Raw genomic sequence first — 27,035 nt, 5'->3', positions numbered from 1 at the left:
CCGTCCCCTCCATTCCTTCTCTACCAAAGAGCTTGGCTGTGTGAACTCCGAAGTAGAGGGGAGGAGGATGGGTAGTGGAGCACCCACAGGGACACACCTCTCGAAGAACCATCGTTACGGCACAAGATGAGTAACTTCTTCATCGAGTGGTGTCCCTCTGGGTGCTCCACTTTAGGTGCTTGTAGAGCAGTACCCCACCAGAGGTGGTAGGGGTTCGGAGTTATGTATTAGTGCGTGAAGAGAGCACTGTAAGGCCAACGATAGAGTCTGAGACAAGGCCTTGGGTGATAGCTTAATGCTTTGCAAAAGTGTGCTCCGATGTCCAGCTTGCAGCTCTACAAATATCTATTAAGGGGACATTGTTCAAGAATGCAATTGATGTCACCATGGCTCGCATTGAGTGGGATCAGGTGCCCACGGGGGGTTCTTTGTGACGCAGGCGGTAGCATGTTTGCATATAGGTAGAGACCCATTTAGAGAGTCTCTGGGTCAATATTGTAGAGCCCTTGGAGCACTCTGCTGTAGAGACAAATAGTCCTGGTGACTTGCGAAATGGTTTAGTTCTGTCCAAGTAGAAGGCTACAGCCCGTCTGACATCCCGCATGTGCAACGTTGCTTCTCGAGAGTTGTTATGTGGCTTGGAATAGAAGGCAGGTACGTGTATGGTTTGGTTAATATGAAAATTTGTAGCCACTTTGGGCAAAAATTTTGGGTGAGGACGTAACATGATTTTGTCTTTGGTAAATACAGTGTACAGTGGTTCAGCCATCAATGCTCCTATTTCGCTGACACGTCTGGTAGATGTGATTGCCACTAGGAATGTGACCTTCATTGACATATGAAGGAGTGAGCAGGTTACTAGAGGCTCGAAGAGTGGTCTTGTGAGACATTTGAGCACAAGGCTGAGATCCCATGGTGGTGCAGAAACAACAAGGAGTCTGGTGGCACCTTAAAGACTACAGGATTTATTTGGGCATAAGCTTTCGTGGGTAAAAACCTCACTTCTTCGGATGCATAGAGTGAAAGTTACAGATGCAGGCATTATATACTGACACATGGAAAGCAGGGAGTTACTTCACAAGTGGAGAACCAGTGTTGACAGGGCCAATTCAATCAGGGTGGATGTAGTCTACTCCCAATAATAGATGAGGAGGTGTCAATTCCAGGAGAGGAAAAGCTGCTTCTGTAATGAGCCAGCCACTCCCAGTCCCTATTCAAGCCCAGATTAATGGTGTTAAATTTGCAAATGAATTTTAGTTCTGCTGTTTCTCTTTGAAGTCTGTTTCTGAAGTTTTTTTTGTTCAATGACAGTGACTTTTAAATCTGTAATAGAATGACCAGGGAGATTGAAGTGTTCACTTACTGGCTTATGTATGTTACCATTCCTGATGTCCGATTTGTGTCCATTTATTCTTTTGCGGAAGGACTGTCCGGTTTGGCCAATGTACATGGCCGAGGGGCATTGCTGGCACATGATGGCATATATAACATTATTGGATGTGCAGGTGAACGAGCCCTTGATGGTGTGGCTGATGTGGTTGGGTCCTCTGATGGTGTCGCCAGAGTAGATATGGGGACAGAGCAGGTAATGAGGTTTGCTAAAGGGATTGGTTCCTGGGTTGGTGTTTCTGTGGTGTGGTGTGTAGTTGCTGGTGAGTATTTGCTTCAGGTTGGGGGGTTGTCTGTAAGTGAGGACTGGCCTGCCTCCCAAGGTCTGTGAGAGTGAAGGATCATTTTCCAGGATAGGTTGTAAATCGTGGATAATGCGCTGGAGAGGTTTTAGCTGGGGGCTGTGTATGTGATGGCCAGTGGTGTTCTGTTATTGTCCTTGTTGGGCCTGTCCTGTAGTAGGTGATTTCTGGGTACCCGTCTTGCTCTGTCAATCTGTTTCCTCACTTCCGCAGGTGGGTATTGTAGTTTTACGAATGCTTGATAAAGATCTTGTAGGTGTTTGTCTCTGTCTGAGGGGTTGGAGCAAATTCGGTTGTATCTTAGGGCTTGGCTGTAGATAATGGATCGTGTGATGTGTCTTGGATGGAAGCTGGAGGCATGTAGGTACGTATAGCGGTCAGTAGGTTTCTGGTACGTGGTGGTGTTTATGTGACCATCGCTTATTTGCACTGTAGTGTCCAGGAAGTGGATCTCTTGTGTGGACTGGTCCAGGCTGAGGTTGATGGTGGGGTGGAAATTGTTGAAGTCCAGGTGGAATTCTTCAAGGGCCTCCTTTCCGTGGGTCCATATGATGAAGATGTCATCAATGTAGCGCAAGTAGAGGAGGGGCACTAGGGGACGAGAGCTGAGGAAGCGTTGTTCTAAGTCAGCCATAAAATTATTGGCATACTGTGGGGCCATGCGGGTACCCATTGCAGTGCCACTGACTTGAAGGTATAAGTTATCCCCAAATCTGAAGTGGTTGTGGGTGAGGACAAAGTCACAAAGCTCAGCCGCCAGGCGTGCTGTGGCCTCATCAGGGATACTGTTCCTGACAGCCTGTAGTCCATCCTCATGTGGAATATTGGTGTAAAGTGCTTCTACATCCATGGTGGCCAGGATGGTGTTTTCAGGAAGAACACCAATGCATTGTAGTTTCCTCAGGAAGTCGGCGGTGTCTTGAAGATAGCTAGGAGTGCTGGTTGCGTAGGGTCTGAGGAGAGAGTCCAAATAGCCAGATAATACTGCTGTAGGAGTGCCAATGCCTGAGATGATGGGGCGTCCAGGGTTTCCGGGTTTGTGGATCTTGGGTAGCAGATAGAATACCCCTGGTCGGGGTTCTGGGGGTGTGTCCATGTAGATTTGTTCCCGTACTGTAGCTGGGAATTTCTTGAGCAGATGGTGTAGTTTCTTTTGGTATTCCTCAGTGGGATCAGAGGATAGTGGCCTGTAGAATGCGGTCTTGGAGAGTTGCCTGGCAGCCTCCTGTTCATAATCCGACCTGTTCATTATGACTACAGCACCTCCTTTGTCAGCCCCTTTGATGATAATGTCAGAGTTGTTTCTGAGGCTGTGGATGGCATTGCGTTCTGTATGGCTGAGGTTATGGGACAAGTGATGTTGTTTGTCCACAATTTCAGCCTGTGCACGTCTGTGGAAGCACTCTATGTAGAGGTCCAGTCTGTCATTTTGACCGTCAGGAGGAGTCCACGCAGAGTTCTTCTTCTTGTAGTGTTGGTAGGAGGGTTCCTGTGGGTCAGTGCACTGTTCAGTGGTGCGTTGAAAATATTCCTTGAGTTGGAGACGACGAAAGTAGGCTTCCAGATCACCACAGAACTGTATCGTGTTTGTGGGGATGGTGGGACAGAAAGAGAGTCCCCGAGATAGGACAGACTCTTCTGCTGGGCTAAGTGTGTGGTTGCAAAGATTGACAATGTTGTTAGATGGGTTGAGGGTACCACTCATCATGGTGGTGCAGGTTGGCCTACTTCTGGGTACATGTTCTGTATACCTGCTAGAAAGCGCCATGTAATCGGGTGAGCAAATATTGAAGCCCCTTCTATCTGTTCGTGGAGGGTTGTAATGGCAGCGAGGTGTACTTTAATAGAGCTTATGGCTAACCCCGTTTCCTTCAGTTCTAGTAGATAGTCTAGGATCATAGATAGGGGCACCATGGTTGCGTCCAGCTGTTTTTGCTGACTCCAAAGGGAGTATCTTCTCCACTTGTGGCAGTAAGTATTTCTAGTGGTGAGGCAACAGCTATTTAGTAATACCTATTTTACTTTCTCCAAACAGTTCAATTCTCCATGTTGGAACCAGAGAGGAGCCACTCTTTAAGATGGAGTTTCACTGGGTCTGGATGGAGTGTCAGGCCCTTGTTCTAGGACAGGAAGTCTGTCCAGAAAGGCAGCGGTTGTGGGGCACAGACTGCTAGACGTGAGAGGTATGGAAACCAAGTCTGTCTGGGCCATGTGGGGACAATGAGAATGATGTATGCTCTCTCTAGTCGTATCTTGCAGATGACCTGTGGGATTAGCGGGAAGGCGTACATGAGTGACACATTCCACGGGATGAGGAAGGCATCCCCTAATGATCCCGGTGCCAGGCTTGCTCTGGAGCAAAATAGTGGACGTTTCTGATTTGTTGCTGAGATGAAAAGGTCGATTACTGGGTGACCCCATTTTTGGAATATTGTGTTGAGAACAGTGTCGTTGATTTCCCACTTGTGTTCCTGTGAGAAGTGCCTGCTGAGGTTGTCGGCTGTAGTGTTTTGACACCCTGGTAGGTATGATGCTGTGATGTCTATATTGTTGTGGATGCAGAAGTTCCATAAATTCATGGCTTCTACATATAGCGAGTGAGACCTGGTTCCTCCTTGGCAATTGATGTAAAACATGCACGCCACATTGTCGGTGAGAATAGAGATTGAGGTTTCTTGTATGAGTGGGAGGAAGTGTCGGCCTGCATTGCGTACTACATGGAGTTCCAGGAGATTGATATGTAGTAGGGTTTCCGTTGCAGACTACTTGCCTTGTACATTGTGGTGACCCAAGTGGGCGCCCCAACCTATCAGGGAGGCATCTGTTGTGATAGTCACTGATGGGGGGTCTTGTTGAAAGGGAATCCCGGAGCATACATTCCCTGGCTGTGTCCACCATTGTAGGGAGAGGATAACCCTTGGTGGTAGTGTCACACGTCTGTTGAGAGAGTGTTTCCTGGGTGTATAGACTGTGCTCAACCAGTGTTGCAGACAGCGCATATGGAGTCTGGCATACTTTACTACGAAAGTCGTAGCTGCCATATGTTCCAGAATCTGAAGGCATGTCCCCACTGAAGTTTGTGGGCTGATGGTCACCGTGGAAATAAAATTGGTCAAGGTGGTAAATCTGTGGTTTGGCAATATTGCCTTGGCGTGTATGGAGTCTAGGTTGGCTCCGATAAACTCCAGTCGCTGGGTTGGTTCCAGGGTGGATTTATTTTCGTTTATCTGTAGACACAGTTGGTGAAACAGGTCTACTGTGGTCTTCAGCATGCCGGTTGGCACCCTTGAGAAGGCAATCATGCAAATAGGGGAAGATTATGACTCCATTGCGTCGTAAACGTGCTGTTACTACCACGAGTGTTTTTGAGAATATGCGGGGAGCAGTGGACAGTCCAAAGGGAAGGACCCTGTACTGGTAGTGATTGGGTCCTAGTGCGAACCTCAGGAACCATCTGTGGGCAGGATGTATTGTAATATGGAAGTATGCGTCTTGGAGGTCGAGGGCTTCAAACCAGTCCCCCACGTCTAGCGCTGGGATTATTGTGGCCAGAGTGACGATTTTGAACCTGTGGTTGCATATGAACCTGTTGAGTTTTTGGAGATCTAAGATTGGTCTCCATCCCCCTCCTTTCTTCTCTGTCAGGAAATATTTGGAATAAAACCCCCTCCCTTGGTATTGATGTGGTACTGGTTCTACAGCATCCAGCAGTAGGAGGTGGTCTACTTCCTGATGCAGAAGGTGTTCATGAGAAGGGTCCCTGAAGAGGGACAGGGAAGGGGGGAAGTAGGGGGAATAGCTATGAAAGGAATGGTATAGTCAGATTGTATGATCTCTAAAACCCATTGGTCTGTGGTTCTCGCAGCCCAGGCATGGTAAAATGGGCATTGGCGGTGACCAGAATTGTGGGATGGGGTATCTATTGGCACTAGAGGTGTGGGGAAGTCGTGCATACCCTCGACCAAGACTTCTAAATTGTGGCTTGGATGTAGATGGACGGGTGGACGAGGCCTGGTTCTGTGGAGCCCGTCATCTCTGAGCCCATTGTTTGGGTCTGTTCTGAGTGAAGTATCGTGGTTGTTGATGGTTAAAAGAAATGTCTCGTGACCTCTGGTATGGTGTAAAGCGAGGCCGTTTGTCAGGCGGTGGGTGTACACAGCGTTGGGTGTACACAGCGTTGCTCGGGAGAGCTTCATGGTATAGAGGACGTCGCCTGTTTGCGATGAGAATAGTTTATGCCTATCGAAGGGGAGGTCCTCCACTTTTAGCTGTAGTTCTTTTGGAATTCCCGAAGCCTGCAACCATGATGTTCTAATCATAACCACAGCTGTTGAGGTTGTTCGGGCAGCTGTATCCGCTACATCCATTGAGGCTTGCAGCACAGTGCAGGCTATTAACTGACCCTCGTTGATATTGGCAGTGAGTTGAGGACGTTTATTCTTGGGAAGGTCTTCCACAAGCTCTTGTATTTTACTATAGGTAGAGTAGTCGTAATTTGCTAGTAGAGCAGAACAGTTGGCAACTCTAAGCAGAAGGGTGGCTGACAAGTAAACTTTCCGCCCAAAGAGGTCCAGTCTCTTGTGTTCTTTATTGTGCAGTGAGGAGCAGAAATGAGACTGTTTACTGCACTGATTAGTAGCCTCTACTACCAGAGAGCAGGCTTGAGGGTGTGAAAACAAAAATTCCATGCCTTTGGTTGGAACGAAGTATTTCCTGTCAGCCCTTTTGTTGGTAGGTGGTGCCAATGCCGATGTTTGCCATATTGCCGCTGCAGGCTTTATGATAGCCTCATCCACAGGGAGGGCAATCTTGGTCGGTGATGCCGGTCGTAAGATTTTTAACAAATTATGTTGTTTCTTCTGCATCTCATGTAAGGCAATTTCTTGGCAGTTTGCTCTCTTTTGAAGAGTTCTTGGAACTGTTTCAGGTCATCTGGTGTCACAGGGGTAGACGGTGTCACCGCTTTGTCTGGTGCAGAAGATGAGTGTGGGGCAGGTGGTGATTCATCCTGGTCTGCCTGAGATAGTATCTCTTCCTCTTCTATCTCTGTCTCAGGGGGTCAGAGGTTTCTCTATGCGGTAATGATAGATGTACTCTGGAACCTCTTGTTGCTGGGGAAGGGGGACCAGAATAGGGGTTATGGTATGTGGGCCAAGGACCCCATTGTGGCCATTGCATGGGGTAAGGTGCTAATTGGTAAGGCCAGTGCTGTGCATACCAGGACTGTGAATGCTCTGAGGGATGAGGCTTCGGCTTCACAGCATTCCATGTAGGTCTCATCTGTCATGGAGATGAACGTTGAGAGGAGAAGTGGATGTCCTGCATGTCTCCTTCCTCGCCACCATGCATGGAAGGTGGTGCAGGAGATGAAGGATGGTACCGTGCTATGTAGCTCGAGGAGTGTTCGGTGCTGAGCAGTGGTGACTGCGGTGCTGAAGAAACTGCTATGTTAGCAGGACGCAGGAGTTGTGCTGGCCCTGCCTTGGGGTTGCGGTCGACCGTTGGAGCGCTGACCGGTGCCGGGTTTGGCTTGTTAGCCAGCCTCAAGTCTTGGGTCGGTGCTGGTGGCAGCAGCATTGATCGCAGTGCCACTGCCAGTGCCACGCTCTGCACCTGGGTAGTCAGTGCCGTGGAGGAGACTTGACGTCTCAACTCTGGTGCCATGCGATGGGGCTCAGCAGGGATCCGCTGAGAGACAGTGCCGGAGGAGCCCGGTGCCTCGTAAGTGCTCACTCTGGATGAGTGGAGCACTGAGGGTAAAGACCTTGCTGGGGAAGCTCTCTTTTTCTGAGAGACCCTTGTTGGAGAGGTCGAGGCTCGCTTCCTGACAGTTTTGGAAGTCGGAACCTTATCAGAGCTCAGGGATCTCGGTCTGTGAGACTCCCCAGAGGACGTCTCTTGTGGAGGTTGGAGGGATTTCTCCAGCAGAAGCATTTTCAAGTGGAGATCCCTGTCCTGTCTTGCCCTTGATGTTAAGTTGGTGCAATGTGCGCATTTCTGGGATATGAGTTTCTCCCAGACAGAGAATGCAGGATGTGTGGCCGTCAGAGACCGGCATCGGTTCACGGCAGGAGTCACACTTTTTAACTCCTGTTGAGCCAGGCAGGACTGCAGTTAAGCCTCTCCTGCCTTTCAAGAGATAAGGGTGGGAGTTAATTGTAAAGGTAAACTGTAGAAACTGTTCCCAAAGGGGAGTTTAGGAGAGAAAAAGCCTTCTTCTTTCTTCTCCCTGTCCCCCTTTTTTGAAGAAAAACTTCTAAGAGGAACTAAGAAAACAATGTAACTAAGTATAGACTAAAAAGAAGTTCCTATGTAACTTGTAACTTTTTTTTTCCCCCCCCAGAAAGTATCAAAGAGAGCACTGCCATGGAGCTCCATCTGCAGCCGAGGACAGTTGAGAAGGAACTGAGGGGACGGTTGGGGGAGCGCGCGCTACAGGAGGTGCCAATGGCTGCACGAGATGACTCCTGTGTGCGCCCTTCCCCTGGCCAAGTACTGCTGCAAGAAATCTCCTGTGCAGGGACGCACCGACGCCGAGAGTGGAGCACCCACAGGGACACCACTCTATGAAGAAACTCTAGATACAAAAAGGTAAAATGAAACTGGAAATATATTAGACAGGGTCAACTAAACTAGGGGATGGCAGTGAAGGGAATAAAGAAATGGAATAAAGGCACAGATATACAATTTTAAGATTAGCACACTACGTATTAATTTATTCATATTCCAATATATGTTATACATCTCTAGCAGAAAAGAGGAGCTGAAAGAAAGGGTAAAGAGTTAATTGTAATTCTTTTGATGGGGAAACCTCACCTTCTACAACTGAACCTTTCCAAATTCTCATAACTACCATCTCCTGTGGCCTCATACCCACAACAGAGGTCTTTCTAGCTAGTCATATCACAGACTATAGGAAATGGGAGTTCAAGTCTAGTGTTCTTCAACTTCACTGACGGGCCAGATCTTCCCTCCCTAAATCCTCTAAACAGAAACCAATTCTGCCCAATAGGCTACAATATGAAGTCTAGAAATAAAGCATCTGTTGTCCCATCCACTTCCAGCAAGCTATTGATGAAAAACAGGAGGGTACAGAGGTTAAGAGTGACAACATTTCCAGAACCCTACTATCTCTCTTTACCATTAGGGGTCCCTTTGAGGTGGACATGATGTCCCTTTAAGTCACTTTTATTAATCAACAATGTTTTAGCTTTTACTTTTATACACCGTAGTGAGGCGGTGTGGCTCCCCGCCACCCCGGAGAGGGAAGAGCCCCTCCAGAGGATGGAGTGGGCGGAGCTAGGGAACTCTGAGCCCGCCCCTCAGAGGGTCAGGCGGCGACCTGGAAGTATAAAGGCTCACCCTCAGAGTTCAGTAAGGTCCCAGCTGCCGGAGAGGCCAGACGCCTCCAGTCTAGCCCGTGACTGGGAAAACCCCGTGGCCCAAGGTGGCCACCAGGACTGGCGGGGCCTGACCTGCCCCGCTACCAGGAGGAGTTGCTGGGCCTGCCCTGCGCCTGCTGCCCGCTACCCAGAGGAGTTGCCGAGCCCGCTGCCCGCCGAGGAACCTATGGTGCTGGACCCCGCAGAGGACAACACCCTGACCCAGGTACTACCCGAGGGGGAGTCTGGAAGTAGCCCGGGGACAGCCAACCCTAGTCTGGCTGCAGCACTGCCAGAGCCCATGTCAGTTTGTTGTGGCCAGGATCCCCGCTGCTTGGGCCCTGGGCTGGGACACAGTAGAGTGGGAGGGCCTGCGTCCCCCCGGCCACCCACGAGTTGGGTGGCAGAATCTCCCTCTCCCAGGCCTTTGGAGGTTTGGGCCTAGTGTTGTTTCTCAGCCCTGCCTGAGGGCCTGAGCTCTGACTCTGCACTGCCCCGCCCTGACCTAGGGCCTGGGCTTGCTACTAAGGGCTGGTCCACACAAAGCCCCCAGTTCGAACTAAGATATGTGAATAATGTAGCTGAAGTCGAAGTATCTTAGTTTGAAATTAAAGGTACTTACCGCGGGTCCACACATGGCAGGCAAGCTCCCCTGTCGACTCCGCCTACTCCTCTCGCGGAGCAGGATTACCGGCGTCGACGGCGAGCACTTCCGGGATCGATTTATCGCGTCTAGACAAGATGCGATAAATCGATCCCAGAAGATCGATTGCTTGCCGCCGAACCAGCGGGTAAGTATAGACGTACCCCAACTGTACTATTGTTGCTCAGCCCTGCCTGAGGGTCTGAGCCCTTGACTCTGGTGCCCCGCCCTGATCCAGGGCTTCGGTTTACGGTATTTGTTCCAGTACCACAAGGGCTGCCGAGGAAGACCCCGTGGCCAGACTAATTCCCCGACCAGCAACTGTGTGTAGTGAGCCACCGCCCCGAAGGGGGTCGAGCCCTGGCAAACCCTTGTACATACACTGAGGCTTAAATTTAAATGTTTACATAAAACTGCATGTGAATGAAATGTACATGGGCAAGCCAGAGATCTGCATACCCATGTACAGATGCAACTCCTATCTACATCTGTACATCATGCATTCTACACCTGCAACTCCAGAGCATGCAAAAATGTGCATATATTTAAAAATTGAGGTCTAGGATTAGAACCAAACATTTTGTCATGTACATTGCAATCTTAAAAAAGATAAAAGAACAAATTTTGAAGAGATCTTTTTTTAAACAAACAGTGCTGTGCTGTAGCTTTGCTTGTCATATATAATATTTCCCACTTTCACATAATTTGGAAGTCTTTAACAAAGCAAGAATTAACTATGCCAAATTCCATAATGCATTCTTCAAAAGACTAACTACATTTAATTCAAAAAGGAAAATAGAATACTTAGTCAAACCACTCTATCTCCTGAGAGAAACAAAGCTATCATATTTTATTCATTAGTGTCAAACTCTGTGCCATGAAATTATTTTACAATGAAACTAAATACCCGATTAATCATAAAAGGAATGGGATTTAGTCTAAACTAGTAAGATAAAGTACATGATTAAAGTGAGCGATTCCTAATATAAATGAAATCTAACAAGGAAGTTTTCTTTTTTGCTGCAGTAATGTTCATTTTGCTAAATAATTAAAAACATGACTTCTCAACATCCACTTTTAATTTAAATTGAGCAGTTTTGCATTAGAAAACTAAGGAAGACTTTAACAACCCATGAAAATAGTTGTCTTTATTATTACCGTTATTTATCATTTATCAATTTTTGCTACAAAAAAAAGAGGTTGTCTGTAAAATCAACATCACCACCTTTCTTGACATCTCCAGATTTTGACCGACAGACTTTTTGACTAATAATTTCTGGTTTGACCATTACCAGCAATGGGAAATCTGATTCCCTTACGAAGAAGATAGTAGCAAAGGTCAGAATCAGCTAGAGAATTGAAAAAGAATGAGCCAGCCATAAGGATGAATTCTCAAAACTCAGGTCCAAAGTTATGTCCAGATAAAAAGTAGATGCTTGCATAAACAGGCAACTGCCACATACTAATGTTGCATTTGTGCATGCAAGTAAATATTTGCATGAGCAATTACCTGTGCAAAATGAAAGTTTGTGCAGTTTTTGTAGGTGTAATTCAGAATCCAAGTTTTGAAAAACTCACTTGGTACAAATACACACTTGCGCCTACCCTCACTCCTTCCCCCCATAACAACTTTGAAGAGCCATTAAAAATTCCATAATTGCAAATTAACCAGTTCTCAATGCCAAATATGCATTTATCCTAGTTCCCTCTTACTTTTCCTTTTCCAAGTAGCAGGCCCACCTCCCTTCCCACTCCTGAGTACAACTTTCTTTGGCACTTCATAAAGACTCTCACCTCCCTGGCTTTCCAAAGGGTATTTCCCCAGCTCTAGCACTCATACTTCCCACTTGCTTTCTCCCAACTACTAGCTTCACACTTATGAAGTTGCTCTGGGTTCCTGGGTTCCATGCAAAAGTATTCCTCCTCAGTCTATGGTTTCCTGCCTGAGGGAAATATGAGGATCAACACTGAGAGCAAACAAGCTTAGAGTAAAAGAGTGGGATGGGAAATGAGGGCTCCCAAAACATTATTATTTAATATTTATTTAAAGACAGCACCTGTAAGCACAGGACTTGAATACAGTGGAAATTAAAATATTAATAGAGTCATAGAGTTTAAGACCAGAAGAGACCACTTGATCATCTAATCTTTCCTCCTTTATATCACAGGCCACCAATGACACTCAATAACCACACACTAAACCCAACAAGATGGATGCTTGGAGTTACAAGGTTGGACCATGTTCAGAATGAACAAATTAGGAGAAATGTGATGTTGGTACCAATTGTAGAAAAGCTGAGGGAATCCACATTTAGATGGTTTGGACATGTGAAAAGAAGATCAGAAAACTATATTGGAAAACAATGGTTACTAGCCTTTCGTACCTGTTGTTCTTTGAGATGTGTTGCACATGTCCATTCTATTCTTGGTGTATGCACGTCCCAGGCACAGTCATCAGAAATTTTCCCCTCAGTGGTACCTATTTGAGTTGCTCAAGTGCCCTCTGCTGCCTTGGGTCGCTAGTATCAGTATAAAGTGCCCAGACAATCTCAGTTCCTTTTTTCTAGAAACTCCGATGTAGAGGATCAGGAGGGGGGATTCTGGAATGGACATATGACAACACGTCTCAAAGAACAGTTACAAAAGGTGACTAACCGTTCTTCTTCTTTGAGTGATTGCACATGTGCATTCCACTCTTGCTGACTTCCAAGCAGTAATATAGGCAAATGAATCAGAGTACACATACACACAGAGCATAGCGTTCCTCCCCACCCCCCCTCTGGAACAGAACCTGTGGCAATGGCGGTTCTGTCGGGTCGCAAACAAGTCTACTTGGGGAGTTCCCCATGCTCGGAAGAGCTGGTGAGTGACCCCCGAGTGGAGCGACCACTCGTGTTGGGAGGAGAAAACCCTGCTCAAGTGATTGGCCTGTGTGTTGTTGATGCCTGGCAGGTGGAAAGCCTTCGGGGAGATGCCGTAGGCTATACAGAACTCCCAGAGGCTGAGGGCTTCCAGGGCGAGGACCTCGTCCCGCCTTGCCTGTTGATGTAAAACGTGTCCGTGAGTACTCTGACCACCTTGCTACGCAACTGTGAGCTGAACGCCACACAGTCTAAGCATATCGCCCAGAGTTCCCTGACGTTTATGTGAAGGGACAGCTCCGCAGCTGACCACATCCCTTGGGTCTGTGAGTTCCTCATGTAGGTCTAGTGACGGGGTTGGGTCCTGGAATGGAATTCCCTGAAGCATATTGGCCGGGCAGGACCACCATTGTAGCATCGTGATTACCCATGCTGGTACCGAGAGGACTTTGTCCAGTTTGTCCCAGGCCAGGGAGAACTCTGAGGCTAACCAGAGTTGGAGGGGCCCATCCGAAGCCTGGCGTGGCGGACCACGTACGTGCATGCCGCCATGTGGCCCAGGAGCCGCTTGCATGACCTGGCCATGGTGACAGGGAACTCCGTGACCGAGGCTATAAGTCCCTTCAGGGTCTGGAACCTGTTCTGGGGAAGGGAGGCTGTGGCTTTGGAGACATCCAGGAAGGCGCCTATGAATTCTATGTGCTGCACCAGGACCAGTGTCAACTTGGCCTCATTTACTAGAAGGCCTAAGATGGCACACGTGGCCAAGAGCAGGTCCACGTAGTTCTGTACCTGGGACCGCGAGGTGCCCTTGAGCAGCTAGTCATTGAGGTTGGGGAATATCTGTACGCTTTGGCGTCTGAGGTAGGCCGCCACCACCACCATACACTTTGTGAATACCCTGGGCACAGTGAACAGGCCAAAGGGGAGGACCATAAATTGGTAGTGGTCCTGCCCCACCAGAAAGCAGAGGAAGCGTCTGTGCCCCTTGAATATATGGATATGGAAGTATGCATCCTTAAGGTCCAGGGCCACATACCAGTTGCCAGGGTCCAGAGAGGGTATGATACATGCCAGAGAGACCATGCAAAATCGTCATTTTGCCATGAACCGATTGAGGCCTCGCAGATCCAGAATGGGTCTGAGCCCCCCTTTCGCTTTGGGGATCAGGAAATAATGGGAGTAAAACCCTTTTTCCCGGAATTCCCACAGAACCTTCTCCACGGCTCCCAAGCTGAGGAGCCGACCCACTTCCTGCTGTAGCATGGGTAAATTCGACAGGTCCCCCCTGCCGTCCATGGGAGAGGGGAGGGAGAGCAGGGGCAAGACAAATTGTAGCGTATAACCCTGGGAAATGGTGTTGAGGACCCATTGGTCTGATGTTATCCGGGACCATTCCATAAGGAACACAGACAAGCAGTACCCGGGTACCCTCCTGCAACCAGTCAAAACTGCCTCTTGCCCTGCTGCTTGCCCCTGGAGGGCCCAGGCTGCGGGAAAGAGCAAGACTGCCTCTGAGGTTGCCTCTTTTGGGTTTTGGACCTCTTGTAGGCGGGCTCGTGTTTCGTCTGGGGCGCAGGGACGGAGGCTTGTGTCTTAGCTTCTCCTTGGGCGGGACGTAGAGCCCGAGGGTCTGAAGGGTGGTACGTGAGTCCTTCATGCCATGGAGCCTCACGTCTGTTTGTTCTGCGAACAGGTCCTTGCCGTTAAAGGGAAGATCCTGCTCACAGACTGTGCCTCTGCAGAGAGCCCGGACAGCAGTAGCCACAATGCCCTGCGCATGGACACGGCTGAGGCCATGGACTAAGCAGCCATGTCAGCTGCATCCGCCGCCGCCTGCAGAACAGCCTTTGCGGCGGCAGCGCCCTCCTCCACCAGCGCCTTAAAATCCTTCCTTTCATGCTCCGGAAGGGAAGGCTCAAATTTCAGCAGTGACCCCCACAAGTTAAACTCATATCAACTGACGAGGGCCAGGTGATTGGCCACCCGGAGCTGGAAGCTGGTGGACGAATAAAGCTTCCTGCCAAATGAGTCCAGTCTTTTGGAGTCTTTATTCTTGGGTGCGGGTCCTGGCTGGCCTTGTCCCTGTGATTTATGGACTCTACCACTAGGGAGTTGGGGGCCGGGTGGGTATAAAGGTATTTGTGCCCTTTCGTGGGCACGAAGTATTTGCGCTCCGCCTTTTTTGATATTGGGGCAAGGGAGACTGGCGTTCGCCAGAGGGCATTGGAGATGTTAGCCACTCCTTCGTGGAGCAGGAGGGCCACTCTGCCTGGTGCCGAGGATGAGAGCACATTGAACAGTGAGTCCGAAGGTCCCTTCATCTCCTCAGCTTGGAGATGGAGACTGGATGCTACTCGCTTTAGTAGCTCCTGATGAGTCCTGAAGTCCTCCTGCGGTACAGAGGGGGCGGGGCTGTGATCTTGTCATCCGGTGCGGGGGAAGGGGCCGGTACTGGGCTCTGCACGTCGGCTGATGCCATGGGAGCCACCCCTTGGTCGGACTCCTTGTGCAGTGCCGAGGAACTGTGACCCACCGATCTATCCCTCAGAGGTCTGGATACCGTGGCTGAAGGAGCCTCCGATGCTCCTGCTAACGACCGAGGGCCCTGCTGGGTGTGCCCGGGGGGGCTAGGAGGTCCACTGGTACCACTGGCTTTGCCACGGGGGCTCTTGCCATTGACTCTAGTGCAGCACCGGCAGCACCAGCTGGTCAGGTTGGCCCGGCTGAGTCATAGGGCGCTGCGTGTAGGTTGAGGTCGGGGTTACCAACGACCTATCAGTGCCATGCGAGCGGTACGCGCGGTGGTGCCGAGAACGACGTCTGCCACGGGACTCCGATGTCGAGGAATGGTGCTGCCTCGAGCTGTTACTCCTCGAGACGCTTCGACGCCTGGATCTGTGACGACGCGGAGCTGGCGATCCCCGCCGGGAGTCGTGGTCACGGTGCCTTGACGCGCGAGAGCTGGAGCATGACTGACGACGGCATCTGTGCCGGGAGTGGTTCTGGTAACTCTGCCGAGAGTGGGAGCATCTACGGAGTCGGCGCCTGTCCCGCCGATACTCTGTACTCAGCGTGGAGCGGTGCCTGGAACTCCACTCCAATGGCACCTGACCAGACAACCTGGAGGGCGATGAGAGCGGAGGCTGGAGGCTGTGTCCTGACAGGACACTGAGTGGCTAGCGGGCCCAAGAGCGGTCCCCTAACCGGGATCTGCGTCGGGTCGGCGTCGGCTGTCAAGAGCCCAGCAGCGGCTTGCCTCTAGAGCAGGGTCTGGATGCCGGTGGTGCCCCAGGCACCTGCAGAGTCATAATGTCTTTGGCTGCCTGCAGGGCCGCCGGTGTCGAAGGCATGCAGACTTCAGCTGGAGAGGTCTGACGATGCAACTGAGCTGCTCCGCTAGTCCTGAGTCGGAGCTCTAGAGCCCAGGGGGGAACTGGGGCTGCCCGCCGCAGGTCTAGCCTCACCCCGTGCCTTCTCTCAACGCTTCTGAGAAGACGGAGCCTTCCTCTGCTTATTCAATGGGGAGCGGTGCTGGCCACCCGAAGGTGCTGGGAGATCGCCGCGCACCGAAGACAAAGTGCCTGGTGCCGATTCCGCTCGGTGTACCGGGGTTGGAGCCAGTGCTGACTCCATGGGAAGGGCCCAAAGTCTAATGTGTCTCTCTTTTTTTGTCCTGGGTTTAAAGGACCTGCAGATCTTACAGAGATCGCTGATGTGAGATTCGCCCAGGCAGCGGAGACAGTCGGTGTGCGGGTCACTTCTGGGCATCAAACGCCTGCAAGACTTGCATGATTTAAACCCTGGGGCCCGGGGCATGCCCTGGCCCGAGCACTAATTAACTAAACTGGAACTTTTAATGAACTAACTAATACAGGTACTACTAACAACAAACAAGTTCTGGGACAAGCTGGAGCGAGTAGTTCCAATGCACCGTCACTGGTGGCAAGAAGGAACTGAGGGTGGAGTGAGTGTGGCTCCCCTTATAGCGCGCTACACAGGTGCCACTCCAGGGGTCGCAGCAGTGCTCCCCCTATGAGTACTGCTAAGGGAAAAACTTCCGGCACCAGTGCATGTGGCAAGCATGCACACCTACTGTGGAATACATATGAGCAAGCACTCGAAGAGGAACCTGGACTGCAGCCTTGAAGGGAGCAGAATTGGTTACACTGTCTGTTGTCCTTGTTTGCAAACAGGTCTATTTGGGGAGTCTCCCAGTGCTGGAAAATGCCTCTAGCTACATCCAGGCAAAGAGACCACTTGAGACGGGAGCAAGACCTGCTCACATGATCTGCCAGCTCGTTCTACGCTTCCAGAAGTTAAGAGGCCTTGCTGGGCTATACAAAATTCCCATAGGTGAACTGCTTCTTGACAAAGGAGGGAAGAGTGAGCTCTCTCTCCTTGCCTATTTATGTAAAACATGGTTGCAATGTTGTCTGTAAGAACAAATAAGCTTCTGCCCCTGATATGAGGCAGGACCATCTGACAGGCAAGACAAACCACCCTGAGTCTATGACATTGATATGAAAAGAGAGATTTCGCCAGAGACCAAAGACGCTGAGTTCTGATGAGCCCCAGGTGAGCTCCCCACCCTAGCGCTAATGCGTCTGAGACCAGAGTAATTGATGGTTGAGGGCTAATATGTCTGAGACCAGTGTAATTGATGGTTGACGGCGGATGAAGGGGAACCCCTGCACAAACATTGAGAGGATCCAACCACCAATTCAAAGAGATGAGAACCTGTGAGCGTACCGTGAGCACAATGTCCAGATGGAGACGGCTTGACGAGTATACTGAGGCCAGCCATGTCTGGAGAGGTCTGAGATGCAGTCTTCTGTGTTGTACCACATAGGTGCATGAGGCCATGTGGCCTAGGAGCCCAACACAGTTTCAGGCTATTGTGATTGGATGACCTTTGAAGTGTGTCACCAGTGATTGGATTGATTGGAATTGTAACTTGGGGAGGAACAACCTGGCCTAGGTGGAGTTCAACAACACCCCAATAAACTCTATCCTCTGTACCAGACAAAAGGTAGACTTGTCTGCATTGATCAGAAGGCCTAGTGCTATGAACTTCAACTGGATGAGTTGAGCTCTGAACACAACCTGAGCCATGGACCAGTCCTTGACTAGCCAATCATCCAGATAAGGCAGATAAGGTAGACCTGAACCTTTAATCTCCTCAGGAAAGCTCCCAATATGGCTATACACTTTGTGAACATGCAAGCAGCTGCACTGCCAACTGGTAATGTGAATTCTGGTACAGTAAGAGGAGCATTCCTTACTAATGCCAAGGCACTCGGTGCTGAGTCTGACTGGCCTGACTCAGATGGAGATCTCAGTGCCTCCTCCATGAGCAGAAACTTTAGCCTGGCCTCCCAATCCTTCTTTGTGTGAGGCTTAAAATCCATGCAAATTTGTCAATGGTCCCCAGTATAAGCTTTCCCCAGGCACTTTAAGTAACTTGTGTGGGGGTCACTCAGGCATAGCCTTGTTGCAGGAAATGCAGGCTTTAAGCCTGGTGACCGAGGCATCCCTGGGCACTGGGAATTGGCCAAAAAAATGATAAACACTGAAATCTAACTACTTAACTAATAACTAAACTAAAACTAACTAACTATTTACAATATACAGAGGAAAGTACACAGAGAGAACTTGCGAATGCAAGAAGAGCAGTTCCAGTGACCATCAGAGGAGGTAAAAAGGAACTGAGAGGGGACAGGGTTGGCTGGGTGCTTCTTACTGGCACCAACATTGTGTGGCAATAGAGAGTACTCGAGCCGCCCCAAAAGGCACCACCGAGGAAAAATTTATGGCAATTGTGGGGCATGCACACATCAAGAGAGGAATGCACATGTGCAATCACACAAATAAGAACAGGATATTAAACATCGAAGTGGAGGGTAAGAAAAGAGTTGGAAAACCCAAAACTAGGTGGATAGATGTCATACAAAGAGATCTGATTAGTTGTAGAGTTTCTGAGGAACTGAGTCAAGAAAGACTGGAATGGAGAAAAAGGATTTGAAGAGCCAACCCCATATAAATGGGAATAAGGCTAAAAGAAGAAGGAGAATTATGGCAGCACCCAGAAACCCCAATCAAAATATGAGTCCCATTTTGCTAGATTCTAAACAAACACATATGAAGACAAGGTCTCTGCCCCGAAGAGCCTACAATATAATGAGATAAGAGGCATATGAAGGGTGAGGTGCAAGAGGAATATAGTCAAATATATACATTTTTTATGTCTGGTGGCCGAAGTGCCTCTGTAGTGCCGTGCACATTTCCCCTTCTTTAGGGGTCTTTAAACAACACAAACACCCCATAGTCTTTCTCCTTCAATCACAGTCCTTCTTGGGGTCCGGTTTCTTTATTTACAAAGTTCCAAAAATGCAAACAGAAACAAACACACACAAAAATGAATTTCCCCAATCACTCTCAGAGTCCCCAGAAATATGTCCCAAGGCATGACTCTTACCTCAGTGACAGAGGGAGTGGGAAAAGGTTTACTTGCACAGACTCTCTTACCAGCTCGCAGGTGCCCTAACCAAGCTGACTCCCTTGCAGCTTCTCAGACTCAGTCCCCTCTTTCCAGAGCACCAATAGCTCTCTTATAAGGAACCAGCTGCTAGAGGTTCCTTCCCTGCACCAGATGTCTCCGGTTGGCTCATTTAGCAAGCCTGCTCCAGGCTTCTAGTCTCCTACATGCAGTTCCCTCTCTCCCTCTGCTTTTTCACAATGTACATATACACATTTATAATCTTTTAAAAATGATAAATCGATAAAGTGGCAATGGACATCCTGTTTGTCCATCAAACCACCTTTAATTGACTGATTTCTTATAGGCATCACTGTAGATTGGTTCTGAGGAAATATTTAAAAGAAGCAAAGGGTAGAGATTTTACCGTCCTACTTTATCATTCCCGACTCCCTTTTCTATTTCCCTTTGAAAATCCCAGTCCGTAATCTACCCTTCTGATTTAACATGAATATGGTGTTAATAAAGACTATGTTTTCCCCCAAAATTTCCTCTTCTGTTTATGAAAAAATAGATATATTCAGCTTGGGTTCCTATCACCATTCTACTCTATTTTGTTTTTTGATCAATGGTTCATTACTGAAATGATATTCACAAATATTCACATAATTTCAGTCAGTCAGTCACAGTCACATATTTATGACAACATTATAATCAATTTCAGAACACACACTGTGGCTTCATAATTAGTTACAGAACAAACTCTCATATCAATATTAACCATCGAAAGCACACATGTATTATTAGGACAATTTTCAGATGTTTTCACTATCAATGATGTCATAGCCATATCTGTAATATCCACTGTAAAGGCATATTTTCTGTCACAGTTCCTTTTCAAATGCATTAATTCAGTAACAAAATAGCAATAAAAAAGCACTAGAATTAGAGTACTAGATTCTGATTTCAGTTATATCAGTGAAAATCTTGAGTAATTCTACTGAATACCTGGAAAAATACATACACGCACATTTTATATCCTTCCCACACAAATGCTGGCACATAGGGTGGAAACCATCTCTTCCATTCATCTCTGTCATTTGTTGCTGCTTCCATTTGCTCGGTGGTGTTCACTCAACTATTCTGCCTTTCCTGACTAGGATTCTTTTTAAGGTTTCTCTAAGGCGGGGTCCCCAAACTTTTTCGGCCATGCTCCCATCTTACGCAGGCTGCACCCCCCTGGGAGCCAGGGCCAGGAGTGGGACCAGAGCTAGAAGTGGGAGCCGTGGGTACGGCTGGGAGCAGAGCCACAGCAGGGCCTGGGACAGGGCTGGAGCAGAGCAGGGGGGCTGACCCAGGCCCCGCCGCATCCCCTAAATGTTCCTCCATGTCCCCCTAGAGGGGCACGCCCCACAGTTTGGGGACCACTGCTCTAAGGCATCCTCATTTCCTTAAATCAGTTGGTATTCACTTGACAAGCTTCATGTGGAAGTCTGTGTGTTGTCATCCAAAGTATATGCCCCAAATATCTCGAGCACTCCCTTCTGATTCTGGTGCAAATGAGCTGCTAGTTGGTGTTTCCTCTACCCCGCTATAAAGCAACCCGATATAACACGGGTTCGCATATAGCACGGTAACAGTGGGGCTCGGGCAGTGCTTTAAAGGGCCTGGGGCTCTGGCTGCTGCGGGGAGCCTTGGGCCCTCTAAATCACCGCTGGAGCCCTGCTACCCCTACCCCAGGGCTACGGCAGCAGGGCTTGGACGGTGATTTAAAGGGCCCGGGCTCCCCGCAGTGGCTGGAGCCCGGAGCTCTTTAAATCACCGCTGGAGCCCTGCCACCCCTACCCAGGGGCTGCGGCAGCGGGGCTCGCCGGTGATTTAAAGGGCCTGGGGCTCTGGCTGCTGCGGGGAGCCCAGGGCCCTTTAAATCACCATTGGAGCCCTGCCGCCCCTACCCCAATATAACGGTGTTTCACCTATAACGCGGTAGGGATTTTTGGCTCCCCACGACCGTGTTATATCGGAGTAGACGTGTATTTCAGATGATTCCATGTTTCCATTGGTCAAGAGGACTATTTTTTCCCCAAACTTCATTGAACAATTCTGTCAATTTCATTAGATGGGGGTATCAAGTACTTTTAGCATTGCTGCTGTAATTTGATCATCCTCCACTGCTTTAAGAACAGGAGTACTTGTGGCACCTTAGAGACTAACAAATTTATTAGAGCATAAGCTTTCATGGACTACAGCCCACTTCTTCGAATGCATACCGAGTGGAATAAATATTGAGGAGATATATATACACACATGCAGAGAGCATAAACAGGTGGGAGTTGTCTTAACAACTCTGAGAGGCCAATTGAGTAAGAGAAAAAAAACTTCTGAAGTGATAATCAAGATAGCCCAGTACAGACAGTTTGATAAGAAGAGTGAGAATACTTACAAGGGGAGATAGATTCAATGTTTGTAATGGCTCAGCCATTCCCAGTCCTTATTCAATCCTTTGTTGATTGTGTCTAGTTTGCATATCAATTCCAGCTCAGCAGTCTCTCATTGGAGTTTTTGAAGTTTTTCTGTTGTAATATAGCCACCCGCAGGTCTGTCATTGAATGACCAGATAGGTTAAAGTGTTCTCCCACTGGTTTTTGAGTATTATGATTCCTGATGTCAGATTTGTGTCCATTAATTCTTTTGCGTAGAGACTGTCCGGTTTGGCCAATGTACATGGCAGAGGGGCACTGCTGGCACATGATGGCATATATCACATTGGTAGATGTGCAGGTGAACGAGCCCCTGATGGTATGGCTGATGTGATTAGGTCCTATGATGATGTCACTTGAATAGATATGTGGACAGAGTTGGCATCGGGCTTTGTTACAAGGATAGTTTCCTGGGTCAGTGGTTTTGTCTGTACTGGGCTATCTTGATTATCACTTCAAAAGTTTTTTTTCTCTTACTTAATTGGCCTCTCAGAGTTGGTAAGACAACTCCCACCTGTTTATGCTCTCTGTATGTGTGTATATATATCTCCTCAATATTTATTCCACTCTGTATGCATCCGAAGAAGTGGGCTGTAGTCCACGAAAGCTTATGCTCTAATAAATTTGTTAGTCTCTAAGGTGCCACAAGTACTCCTGTTCTTTTTGCGGATACAGACTAACACGGCTGCTACTCTGAAACCTCCACTGCTTTGTTATTTTTCAGCTTTTTGACTTCAGCCTGTGCTTCTGATATCTCTATTGGATCAATGTTAATATCAAGTTGATCAGATTCACATTTCATCAGATCTGGTGCTGTGGTGGGGCTGAGTCTACTGAGTACTTCTTTGAAATGCTCTGCCTATCTGTTTTTCTGTTCTACCTCAGTTGTAAGCATTTTTCCATCTTTGCTTTTTCTTGGCTCATGTCCTGTTTTGAAATTTTCACACAGAGTTTTAGTCACTTGGTAAACAGCTCTGTGGTTTCCTATCATATCATCAGCTTCAGCTGCTAGCTCTACAACATAAGCCCACCTGCTGCACACTGATGTGGCTGCTGGTCCCAAGCCCAGGTAAAGTGGGGAGGGCTGAACACAGGGCTGACCATTTGGCTTTGTAGAAACATCTTACTGGTTATAGAAATGGAATCAGGCTACCACTCTGTTAAAAATGAACTCTGCCGACCCCTAATGCTACATGACAGCTCCTGGTGAAAGCCAGTCTCTGGAAGCCAGGAACCCAAAAACTGATGCTAGCACAATAAAACACTTCAGAGCTGGTTACTGGAACATGAGAACAACGTTTCAAATACCAAAGATCTCAGCGATCATGAGGGAGATGGACAACTATAAACTTTAAATTCTGGGTATCAATGAGAGCAGATTGATAAGTGCAGAAAACAAGCACTTCAAGCAAAAGAAGAAACATCTCATTTACTCATTTACTCAGGTTGTAGTGACAACAAACCCACAGAGGGAGTAGTGCTCATTATAATAGATTCTGCTGACAAATCACTCATCTACTGGGAACCTATTAACCCATGCATCATTTTTGCAAGATTCCAAACCAGATTCCTAAAAACATCAATCATATAGTGCTGACAGAAGAACATAGCAATGAGGATAACGATAAGTTCTATGCAGGAAAATACACCAGTGTAAATGAAAGCAGAATTTGGTCCCATGTATTGTATAAGGATTACTACACTTTTTAAATGGCTAGAATCAAATTTTTCGCTATGATAGCCCAGAAATGTACAGACTGTCATGTCCATTGACGATCAGTAATAGCACACTACAACATAAGCATAGACATTTGATAAGGACCACAAACTACTCCAGCATTTAAGTTTTTGCTAAAGACAGAAAACAAAGTGGTGGCTAATACACTTTCCATAACTAGGTGGTCTTGAAAATACTGCATTGTACTTTATTTAAACATAAGACCCTGATACTGCAAAGACTTTTGAACATGCTAGAACGAGATTATGTGAGTAGTCCCATTGACATTATATATCAAGACAATAATTAAAATTCTAATGTAAGTGCATCTGCTTCATCAGCTTAGCAAGAGCACTGTCTGAAAGAGCGTGGACCTCAATAATAACAGCAAAACTAGAGGGAAATAAAATGTGTTTTAGACTTGAAAAATCTGATGATTTTTAATTACATAAATTGTAAATAAAGTGAGAGTTTTAAAACGAACCGTTTAAGTTTGAAAAATGTAATGCCACTAAAAATGCTTGTGTGTAATGTGAGGGTGACAAGACAAAATGGCCAGATTCAATTAAAATGAGAACATACCTGTTACAGTTTTTGTTTTGACAGGGCTGCTGGCATACTCAGAAGCTTGATTTGACTGCTGCTTTGCCAAAGGCATGCTTCCAACTGACACCTCATCCTCTTTTTTTCTCGTTACTGGCATACCAAGAGGAACAGTTCCTACGGGCTGCTAGAAACGGGAAAAAAGTAAGTGCTACATGGTGACTAATTCAGAGACAATGAATATATATGATAGAACATTACATCATCATAGAAAGCATATCATAAACTGTTACTTTGCCCAAAAAACTCCTAGAAAAAAACTTGAAATTATAATTCAAGCACATATAATGTGAAAAATGAGCACACTGAACTCCTTCAGTATGTATTAAATAGATTAAAATCTTAAAATATTTTTAGATCCAGATTTCTGCATACAACTCTTTGTTCCTGAAAATGCTCTGAAATATCAAAAAATGTCAAAGACAGTAAAATGGTAATATTTTATCTGTAAACTAACCAAAACTTAAAGAATAAATCTGGACAAATGACAGTGACCAAAGAAAAACTGAAGTCTGGATGTCTGAGGTTCCCAGAAACTGAAAGATGTTTGTGTGAGATATGAATTCTAAGACATTTTAATAAATAATAATGATGATAAATTGTACAGTCCTTTATATACAAAACAATTTACAAACTTTGACTAATTAAACCTCAAAATGTTGGATGAAGTAAACATTTTTATTATTTACACAATGCCATGTGTATTCCAGGTGCTTTATAGAAAAAAAAAAAAAAGGATGAAATCTATACCTTAAATACTAAGGACCACCTTCTTACAGTTACTAATGTTGAATAATATCTTATTTCTTTGGCAGTCTGAGTAAAATCAATGAAGCTACACATGAAGTAAGATATTGCTTAATATGAGTAAGGGTATTAGAATCCATTCCTAAAGTAAGTGTTACTTTCCCATTTTATGGAGTGGAGAAACAGGTCCAGAGAGATTAAATGATTTACCCAAGGCCAAACAGTCAGTGCTGAGATTAGAAAACAGAGTGCCTGGCTCTAAGATATGTCTTCAAGTCATCAAGACACGTTTTCTTTTTAATGTACGTTATTCAAAAAATCAAAATGTCAGGACTGTGGGCCATTGCTACACAATTGACCATTAGGCTCTTTAAGTAAACAGCCCCTCAAATTGTCTTAGAAGCTACACCATAGCTGGCAACAGTCGCTGGGAAATAGGAGATTTTTTCCCCCAAGGCCTGACCATTAGTAGGAGAGAAGTACTACACATTCCCAATGCTGATTTTGCTTTTGTTTATTATTTACAGATGATACGTTTCTCTGAAGACCAGACAGCAGGGTTACACATACTTTAATCAAGTTTTTTGCTGCTGTTTAAATTTGTTGGTATCAGAGTGATAATGTAATTCATATAGCCGAGAAAAAAGAAACCTCACACGTTGCATGAGGAATCTTTGTGGGAAACAGTTTGTGTGAGGCAGGGGTTATGTGCTTGTAAATTTCCCCCAATGGAAAACAGATTACTGCATTAAGCCTCGCGCACACACACAAAATATCGTCCATCGATGAGTGCTGCTAAACACCTTTAATAATGCTTAGGAACTCCACTAGGAAAATAAGTTAGTGCAAGAAAAACAAACTGATCATCGAGATGAGGGCATACCATCGATTTATATAAGGGCAATAATATATTCTCAGGAAGTAGTATGTTTTAATCATACCCCAAAGAAACCAACTTGAATGCACCTACAATGGGATGTGAGACAGAAAAGAGCAGCCCCACTGCTGTAGACAAATAGAACACCACAGGATATGCCCATCAAACACAAGCCATGCACCAGAAAGCCCTAAAGTCATTCTAGCAATGCAAAAGGAATTTTCAGTCAGGACCAAAAAAGCAAGATAAGGTTTATGGCATAAAATTATTTTCCATATGGAAAGACAGGTCAAAAGAAAATTTGTCAAGCACACTTTTGTCAAGACACATTTAGTAATACTACATTTCTCTTTTGAAAATTTAGCCACTTATCCTTCTATGAATATTTTATATGGCAAAAATGATTGAACCTTTCCTACCGCCTTAGGGTGACCAGACAGCAAATGTGAAAAATTGGGACGGGGGTGGGGGTAATAGGACCCTATATAAGAAAAAGACCCCAAAATCGGGACTGTCCCTATAAAAGTGGGACATCTGGTCACCCTATACCGCCTACAGCTGAGAATCTTTTTCTTCTACAATTTGGCATTTCTGGATATGACACGGCAAAGAGTGCTGGCATGCCAAATTAAAGCAGTGGCTTGGAAACTATGACCAGAGACTATGAGACACAATGAAATTACAGGCTGGAGACCGACTGCTTAAGCAGCAGTTCTGCAGAAAAGGACCTGGGGATTACAGTGGATGAGAAGCTGGATATGAGTCAACAATGTACTCTTGTTGCCAAGAAGGCTAGTGGCATATTGGGCTCCATTAGTAGGAACATAAGAACATAAGAAAGGCCATACCGGGTCAGACCTGTCTACCGACAGTGGCCAATGCCAGGTGCCCCAGAGGGAGTGAACCTAACAGGCAATGATCAAGTGATCTCTCTCCTGCCATTCATCTCCACCCTCTGACAGACAGAGGCTAGGGACACCATTCCTTACCCATCCTGGCTAATAGCCATTAATGGACTTAACCACCATGAATTTATCCAGTTCTCTTTTAAACTCTGTTATAGTCCTAGCCTTCACTACCTCCTCAGGTAAGGAGTTCCACAAGCTGACTGTGCGCTGCGTGAAGAAGAACTTCCTTTTATTTGTTTTAAACCTGCTGCCTATTAATTTCATTTGATGACCCCTAGTTCTTGTATTATGGGAATAAGTAAATAACTTTTCCTTATCCACTTTCTGCACATCACTCATGATTTTATATACCTCTATCATATCCCCTCTTAGTCTCCTCTTTTCCAACCTGAAGAGTCCTAGCCTCTTTAATTACTCCTCATATGGGACCCGTTCTAAACCCTTAATCATTTTAGTTGCTCTTCTCTGAACCTTTTCTAGTGCCAGTATATCTTTTTTGAGATGAGGAGACCACATCTGTATGCAGTATTCGAGATGAGGGCATACCATCGATTTATACAAGGGCAATAATATATTCTCAGTCTTATTCTCTATCCCCTTTTTAAAGATTCCTAACATTCTGTTTGCTTTTTTGACCACCTCTGCACA

General features: G+C 46.8%; 1 protein-coding gene across 8 annotated transcripts in view; it reads right to left on the bottom strand.

Moving 5' to 3' along the window:
* The window catches only part of VPS13B (vacuolar protein sorting 13 homolog B), a 948,921-nt gene that overhangs the window by 464,458 nt on the left and 457,428 nt on the right, over nucleotides 1–27,035 (bottom strand). For 7 of the 8 annotated variants that reach the window (XR_004644784.1, XM_034763372.1, XM_034763367.1 and 4 more), the window contains exon 21: nucleotides 23,835–23,982. Coding sequence is in view for 7 of the 8 variants with exons in the window: in XM_034763372.1 (XP_034619263.1) it covers nucleotides 23,835–23,982 (148 nt within the window). In the remaining variant the exon portion in view is untranslated. The remainder of the gene's footprint in view (nucleotides 1–23,834; nucleotides 23,983–27,035) is intronic. The other variant, XM_034763371.1, reaches the window with a different exon arrangement.

This window comes from Trachemys scripta, chromosome 2 (assembly GCF_013100865.1).
Source record: "Trachemys scripta elegans isolate TJP31775 chromosome 2, CAS_Tse_1.0, whole genome shotgun sequence".
Taxonomy (NCBI): Eukaryota; Metazoa; Chordata; order Testudines; family Emydidae; genus Trachemys; species Trachemys scripta.
This window is presented reverse-complemented; position numbering and strand designations above follow the sequence as displayed.